Source organism: Hetaerina americana, unplaced genomic scaffold, assembly GCF_022747635.1.
Source record: "Hetaerina americana unplaced genomic scaffold, ioHetAmer1.1.p SCAF_2, whole genome shotgun sequence".
Taxonomy (NCBI): domain Eukaryota; kingdom Metazoa; phylum Arthropoda; class Insecta; order Odonata; family Calopterygidae; genus Hetaerina; species Hetaerina americana.
Window position 1 is genome coordinate 59,364,702 of NW_027286763.1, and position 8,764 is coordinate 59,373,465.

The 8,764-nt window shown below is 36.2% G+C and overlaps 1 protein-coding gene across 1 annotated transcript; it reads right to left on the reverse strand.

Moving 5' to 3' along the window:
• Positions 1-1,871: 1,871 nt before the first annotated feature.
• Positions 1,872-8,477, reverse strand: LOC139687842 (uncharacterized). Its single transcript, XM_071585158.1, has 6 exons — positions 8,362-8,477; positions 6,871-6,965; positions 5,391-5,500; positions 3,426-3,589; positions 3,147-3,300; positions 1,872-2,219 (listed from the first exon to the last, which is right to left on the reverse strand). Exons 1-6 carry the CDS (start codon positions 8,387-8,389, stop codon positions 2,084-2,086), a joined length of 687 nt encoding a protein of 228 aa, XP_071441259.1. The 5' UTR covers positions 8,390-8,477; the 3' UTR covers positions 1,872-2,083.
• Between the last annotated feature and the right edge of the window lie 287 nt (positions 8,478-8,764).

Sequence of the window (8,764 nt, forward strand, 5' to 3'; positions counted from 1 at the left end):
TGAAATTGCGACGGCTGCCACAGATGCAATACTGGAATAAATCAAACTTGTACCACATACCTGTATGGATTACCCATTATACCAGTAATATAACATAAATATAATCTTATGCGCAAAATTAATCGAATGTAAAATACATAACCATTATTTATTTGACGGCTCTCTAATTGATATCCATTTTGTTGATATCTTCTAATATCCAACGACTATTTTATTACATCCACGTCAATTTCTAATTATATAGTTAACCATGAAGGCCAAAGGATATAGACTAATCGGTTGAGCATTTGTTTCTACATTCGACTGGTTAGTTGTGTTCCCATCCGTGCAATACCTCATGACATCTCCAGCTAAACCCCATTAGCGTGCCTAGTGTTCTTTGAACAATCCCTGCAAATTTTATCCTTAATATCGCAGGTGGAAAAGATTAAGTAATTGCTTCCATTACCCTGAACGTGTGAACTATGTACGCCTTAGTGCCAAGTTGTCTCCGCCTCCTCCTACCACAATGAGACTGCAGTGATAGGAACGTCTTCTTCTTTTTCTGTCCTCCACTCTATCTACCTCCCCCAAGACAACCACTCCCCATACCCAGCGACCCCCACCTACAGTGCGTTTGGGTGGGCGAGGGTGGAAGTGGAGCTGGGGGAGAGGGAGGCCTGGAGATAATTCAGAGGAGTATTCTTCGCCGAAGATCACTTCCCACGAGCCCTCACTCGATCATTTGATTGCCGTCATCTCTGCACGGCGAGTGCGGTGAGTTGTTGTGGAAAAAAATCTGCGAGTCAGAAAATAAATTGGAGCCGTTTCCGTTAGCTTTCGAAATTTCATCGGTGTCACGTGTCGAGATATTGTCCGGTGATTGAAGTACCTCCAGTAAAAGTCATACCAGGGCGTACATTCCATGTAGTGAATCAAAAATACGCGATCCAGGAGTTTACTCTCTTAGGTTTCGCCGATTATCATTATATAGTTGGCTTTAGTGTCCGTCTGTCTACGACCATTCCTTATGATTAGACATATTTGAGTTTCTGTTTCCTTAGAGAGGAGTGAACTCAAATATTTTTAATACGCCTGTTAAATGTATCCTGCAAAATTCTCAAGGTATACGCGCCCATCCACTGTCACAAATTGGGAGAACACCATCTATACGTCCGTTTCACATTAACAATCATGGGAATCAGTGCTTCCATAGCTTCAATTAGCGACCTGATGTGTTGAATTCGTGCACACAAGTAATTTGTGTCGACTAGTAAAGGAAATGTGCGAGCTTAATTTTGTTAAAATTTAGCCAGTTTTTTCTCAATATTATGGCATCTTGAAAGGAGAAAAAATAAAGGAAGTGAATCGCCACAACCGCCAAATAAATAAGAAGTTGAAAATTACATCATAAAAAACTCATTAAAATACTAATCCACTACTTGTACGTCTGTTAAAAGGGACACCCCAGACTTCTATTGATTCGCTCTTAGAGACAAAGATGCGATACATTTTTACTGCGGCTTGCGATAAAACGTGGGAGCATATATATAGATATTATTTTGTATTGACACTACCAAACAGGAATTGCCGAAATCCTTCTTTATTTTAATGTCACAATTCCGCAGAACTCTTCGGAAAACATTGGCTTTTCAGTTTATGCATACATATTTCTTCAGTTTTACGGAATATATTATTATATTGAGTAAACATAAATGAGAACATACGGTTTTAATTTCTGTGGCATGAATCGTAAAGCAGCATGCGATCTTAACCTGCCTTTAGGTCAACGTCAATTATAATATTTTCCTAAGGATCAATTAATGATAAAAATACTATATCATTTTAACAGATAATTTTTAAAGACAGACGAATGATTCTTCTTCTCAAAATAAAAATAAATAAATTTTTATTCAGTTTTAAATATAATCACGGCTATGCATTTTAAATTTTAATTTTTCTTAGCTACATTGGCATACATGGCTAAAAATAACTATTTTTGCTCCACAGCAATTCTCATTCAACTGGAAATGATGCCGATATTATTGCGTTGACAGAGGAGAGATCGAGGACATCTCGATCGGGGCTGCTGTTTTATTAATTTCTAGTTTTCGGAAAAAAATTTTGAGCAAGGAGATGACTTCTTCAAGTAGTCAGCAAAAGAGTTTAAAACATTTGCCGTTTCTTCGTTGCACAACTCAGCCTTCTTCGACACACAACTCAACCAGCCGATAATTGCACTATAAAAAAGAAAATTTATATTTTAAATTCAACTACAACCTTTATGATGTAGTCTAATACAAATTAGTAGGTACATTTTTTTTCATACTGCGCTCTGTAGAGCACAAGACTCGCCACTCTGCATCTTGTGATTTTTATTTCATTCTTAATATATTTTACAAAAGTGTACTCTACTATCTGATTTACAACTATCTTTTACGAAATTAACCACGCACGATAAATTTTTAATTTTTGAATACAGAATATTCTGCCACCAAACTATCATTAAATCGACGTGTGCTTGATTATGTCTTTGATAATAAACGTGTGCTCCTGAATGTTTGCTTGACGGTGCAATTACGGAAGAAAAATATTTAAAAAATAAAATACTTAATTTTCCATAGTCAAGACAAACTGGAAGCTGTTTGAATGAATTGAAAGAAAGGTATGTATGATCAATGTAACAATTTCAGAGTGTAAAAATCATTCGCCTTGACTGGGATTCGAACCCAGATCCCTCGAAATCCGGTACCGAGGCGTCATCTTAACCTCTGAAATTTTGGGGCTTTTAAAGGAACAAGATGCTGTGACGAAATACCGTACATACAATGTCACAGGCATTCGTAGTCGTGCGCGAAGCATTTGGTTTCAATGAAATCCGCCTTTACCAAGCGTCTCTCAGTTAAAACAACAGTGACATCTCTTAAGCTTCAAATTATAACGTGAGCATTTAATCTTGGCATTTAAAATAGTGGGGTAGGAGTGTGTTTACTTATTCTAGGATTAGAGTTGAATTTCATTATGCATTCGCTCATCTATACGTTTTTGCGCAAAGTAATTGGATTCCCAAAGTTTAACTCATTATGTTTGTGCTAAGGGGAAGGTAAACGTGAAAGTGAAAGTCTACATCCGAGTTAAATGTTATATAAACCGCATAGCATACTTACCGACACGCAGACTCTTGGAGAGAATCTCTGGATTCCGAAGAATTTTCCCCTCTTTCAATTTTGTTTTCTCCGTCCCCATCATGGTGATTGAAATCAATCCGACATCGACCTTGCTTTGATACGATGCACCTTATATTTTCATCATCGATGATAGCTACGAAATAACGCTTTTATGTACATATATTCTAAAAAATTTCCAATTCGAAAGGATATATGGAATGAAATGCAATCTTCGTCGTCATTAATCATTTCCTTTCGATAGCATTTTGTTAAACTTACTTGACAATTTGTCGCCACCATCTTCGCAGACGAATGAAGTTGTAGCTTCTAAAATCCCACGGAAAAATTCTTTTCCTGCAACTTGTACATTCTCACCGCATGAATAGCTAGAATGCAGTGTATCGATAATGTCATATGAACATTTCAAAACTGACTCTGCTTGGCTGAAACAAAATAAACATATTAAATAAAAAATGCATTCCCTTAAAAAATTACGTTGTTTTCTGTTTTTAAATGTGTCGAAATGAATACACTCAAAATTACGTTCTCAATAACAGATGGAATAGTATAATTTCATCCATTTTCAACACAGATTCAACAGTAATGGTAATATCACCTTTTTAATATTCTGAAAAACCTAAAGTTTATTCAAATAATGTGTTCTGATAAATATTCATATTCACCTACACAAAATATTCCCCAGATGCAAACCATATATGAAAGAGTATTCCTAAGCATGAATTGAAATCATAACTGTATATTGCGAAAGATCTCCAGAGGGCATTTTCAATTCATTCAAAACACTATAAAAATGTAAAAAATTACTCACCCATATTCAATTATTATCATAGAATATGCATAATTACATACAAGTTGGTGAAAATATAGCATCAATTTGCGTAAACAATAAATATCTTTTGTATCTCTACGTCTCTTTCCAGCTTTTGACTAAATGTATGACATATATTTGTGTGAGTGTATTCTTGAGAATGAGGGAAAATAAAATATAGAGAGAGAATGACTGTGAGCAGTACACTTGGCTTCAATTCGAGGCGAAATTGTTACTAAATGACTACCAACTTTTGCTTACATGTTCAACAGAATTTGGCATTTATACGTAAGGAATTGACCTAGGAACTCACGAGGAAGATAAAGTACAGAATAAATAACTTAGATGGAATTCTCTCCTATATCAGATTCTTAAAAATTCAATTACTAATCAAAAAGCTATTCATCCATCTTCCCATCCTCCATTGATATCTCCCCACAAGGTTTTTCCTCCCCCATACCAGGCACTTTAAATTGATTCTCCTTTACTACCTATCATATTTTTCCTGATGCTCTCACCAGTTATTGTAACTCTTTGGCAAGGTACAACGATGAACTTAAGGGGATGGAGTATTATGTTGTCTCACAGAAGCGGTTCCAGGAGGAATAATACGTAAGGCTTATTATTGTATTATTTCAGGTACTGCTTATTTTGAATAAATATTAATTATCATTGAGAACTAAAGAATAATTTCGGAACATACTCGTTCACCATTGGTTTCAACAATATTTATTCAAATATCAACCTCTTAAAAGAGTTTCGAAGAGTTGGTGGCACATCACTGCACCTATTCTGACGGCCCTATAAAGATTGTAATTCACGCTCATGTAATACTATTATTACTTATTACTCGTACTATTTCCAGTGCAAATGTTTAAGTAGTTGAAGAGATTAGCAGATATTGGTGGTGAAATTCTAAAAGCACTACGTCATTTTCCTAGAAAAGATTGCTGATCAATACATTACTGATCACGTTGACTGCTACATTATATAGGGATGGAGAGATCTCTTAAAAATTCTTACAGAGGGTTGAAAAAATTACGAAACACGAATATGCTATTTACGACATTTTGGTGAGGGAAGAAACGGATTTTTTAAATGAAATTAAGGCAGATAACAAGAATAAACATACAGACTAATTTATCAGGGTGGAAATATTTGTTTTTTTATTCAATGTGCTTAGTTGTAAACTTTATATTGTTTCCTATGATCCGGGTTTATGCATAGTATTCACTGATCGGTAGGTGACTTATGATAATAGTTATCGAGTGAGAATATAAATGGGAAATTTCTGTTTTCCCGAAAATTATTCACTTATTAGGTAGGTTTAGAAATTAGATTTGGATGATATTCTACGGATGTGGCGGATTGTGATAAATTACTTCGTTTCTTTTGCATTTTAAATGTCAACTCACCTGCATACATGTGCGCAATGAGGGCATCGATGTTCAGTGTACATTATCCGAGTCTCATTTTCTTGAAGAAAATGCGACGACACGCATGCATTGTAATTCTTCTTTGCTTCCTGCGAAGAAACAGCTTCACATTAATGATCCATCCAAAGATCACGTTCGGTCTCTTTTAGATCATGTAAATGCTGCGATCTCAATCAAAACTCAACTATTTTTGTTACCAATCTAATAGTTTTACTCTTTTCAATATCGTCTAACCTTCGTATGGACGGCACTGTAAAGTTCAACTATAGACTAATGAATGAAATAATCTGTACAAAACATCACAGACCGATTTTCTTTGCACGAATATTTGGCTTTTTTTCTTCCAACCCTGCGTAGGAAACATTGCGATAAATATAATTGTTCTCGGGCAGAGAGGCGTGTCACCTTCGACACAAGGTCATTTGATCTTTCATCATATTTTACTGATAATGAATGCGATACAGGAATTGACTCGAAGGATAGAATTGCCATCAAAGGCCAATTTTCGATAGAGTTAGTTCCTCTTAATGAGACACTCGCTAAATTATTTATGGGGAAGTAACACTTCATAATTGATTCCGCGAAATGATGTTGAACGTAGTGGATGTCCCCAATTCTTGCATATTTCGCGAACGAAAACTCAAAACTTACGCTTCTGCTAAAAGTAAAGCGGATTTCAAGCAAAGAATTGAACTCTAGTTTCAATTGGGAAAATAAAGTTAATTTACAGTGATGCTCTCAGCTTGAACTGAAATATTTAAACCGCTGAGAGAGTATTTTCATTGTTTTAAAACCTTGAATTTACGAGGCACGAGAAAAATAAATATAGAAACCTTTCAATTCGACTATTTTATCACAGTATCTCAGTATTTCCATTTCAAATCAAAATGACTGCTCATAGAAAGACACTACTGGAGCAGACACAACAAGTAAATAGCCTAAGAGGGTCATACCTGGGACCTCTGGACATAATAAATACAAACTTAGAATGACAACATGCCTTTTATTAGAGAAATAGATAACATAAAAGGAGATTCATAACTTTTCGGAGTAACTTCACATAAGAACTATGAAAAAAGGGAATTGCTTATTCCCATATTATAATGGAAAAATTGCTATACAGAGTTACAAATGAAAGACTTTCACTACCAAAAATCCTCCAAAGAGAGAATATCATTGCCTAAATTACGGCTGTAACTATTCGTCCTTCGTATTTATTTCACTAAGGCTACTGTACTTCTCCCGGTTGATAAAAGAAAGGCTAACGTTCTTGAGATTTCCGGAGATGTCCTTAATTCAATTACTCTAAAGGTATGAAAACACAGAAATTCCCTCTTTGAGATTACGACTCTAATTGGGACTGGGCAAACACAAACATATTCTGTAATTGCTTATTTTATAATAATGACTTGAACAAGATAGTGTTACTAACTCTCCAACATTGGATGACGGTACTTACTTCTGTCACATTTTTGCATTCATCTTCGTCAAACGTCACTTGGTTACGGGGTATTGGATCCGAGAGCACCAACTGTTGGACTGTCAGGTAAATCGCTACCACAAAATATAAAAAGAAATTTGAATTACTACAGCGGGCATCTCGGAAAAATAATTTGCCCTAAGGAATTAAATACCAGTTGTACTTTGACTGGGAACATCTTGGTGTGATAAAGGCCGCCGTACTTTGTAATGGAAGTTATTAGTAATCAAGTCAGCCGATGAATTCAGCGATAGATGATAGTTACCACGCGTAAGAAGAGAGCGTATAAAAAAACATGGTAGGATTTTAGATGCATGTTGACCTGAGATAAGATGATAAGTTGATGAAACTATACTCATTATTTTAATTACCATTGGACAAACTTTGTTATTTTAGATATCATACGAACCATAATTGTTAACATCGGCATGAGAACCTATTAGTATTTTGAGAGAGCTTATTGACCGCAACATCATAAACCACACCTTTATGCCAAGACTTTTCCATAGGTATTGACTCAACGAAAAAATAATGAAATTGGTGATGTACAATTCGATGTGCAATACACGACAGGATTATTTAAACTTACTCGGCTGATTAATTATCATCGATCAAATTACCCATCGCATACGATTTTTGAAAAAAAAATAACTATAAACCAGTGCATAGTCTCAAATGCCAGCCCTCGTGCAAGACATAATCCTAGATTGAACTACGATTATCGAAATAATCATTTTCACATAAATTGGCGGGAGAGTATAACTACGGTTTTTCGCTCTAAAAAACACAGTAATCAACCCGAAGGTCGGTTTGGTAGGCGATAGGTTCACACAGTACTAAGCCCGACGGCGTGTGAAATTCACACATCAGGGTAGGGGGGCCAGTTCCTTTCCCTTCGCCTGTTATGGTTTCCCAGGAAGATCTGGTACCCAAAAAATCACATAACTTGGGTGGAGCTGCAGGTGCCCAGAGAGGCTTGCCCGAGAACCGAGCCCGGGCTCCCCGGTCAGTAGCCCAACGCTCAACCCCTGGGCTACAGCGACCCACTTTTTTTCGCTATGCTTCACGCTTAAATCGGTAAATACATTCACTAATATTAGCCAATCACGCTCCACAGAACTAAAAGTTTTCTTGGTTACACGATCCCTCTATCATCCTTCATTTAGAGGGACAGTTTTCCTCCGAAAGAGCGATTACCCCTTTTAAATGTTTGATATTATGGAACCATACCCACATTTATAGTTGGGGCATAATGGCCCGGAAATTTTCCGATTGTAAAACTCATAGGATTCCAAATGGTTTTCCCAATGCATTTGACTGATTATTACTTCATGAAAAGAGTACATTCCTATGGTCATAAAAAGTGACATTTTTAGCAGCGAGAATTTAACAACTATCCTAATATATAGTGAAACAACCGAGTAATCTATGATAAAACTCTACAGTACAAATGTGTCAAGATCTACTCACCAGCAAAAAGTAAAATCCGAAATGACATTATTCGTCACAATTAAGAGCCACGGTTATTCGTCCTTTTGGAAATATCCGGTTATGCAGGCACCTCGCGTCTGTGACATATGCCGAGTTTTTTGAGCGCTTTCGATAAAGTAATATTTTATTCCAATCACAGATGACGCTATGGTCATAGAGTTACAAAAAGAAAGGAAAAAATATCCGAGCCATGGGAACAGTGAGGCCAAGGACCAGATCCTATGTTAATCGAAGAGGTCAGAGTGACGACTAGTTCTGATAACGTGTCTTTCTGATGCGTAGGAAATATTTCATTCCAAAGGAGATCAACATATTCTATGGTCATTCCGAATCGCATCACAACTTTCTTTAAAGGGGTGGCAATTCTGGACAGTTTCTCCGA

Coding starts and splice junctions, on each gene's coding strand:
- LOC139687842 (XM_071585158.1), bottom strand. CDS start 8,389: ATGTCATTTCGGATTTTACTTTTTGCTG. Junction 3,301..3,425: donor TGGTGGCGACAAATTGTCAA/GTAAGTTTAACA, acceptor GTTATTTCGTAG/CTATCATCGATGATGAAAAT. Junction 2,220..3,146: donor CTCCAAGAGTCTGCGTGTCG/GTAAGTATGCTA, acceptor TCTTTTTTATAG/TGCAATTATCGGCTGGTTGA.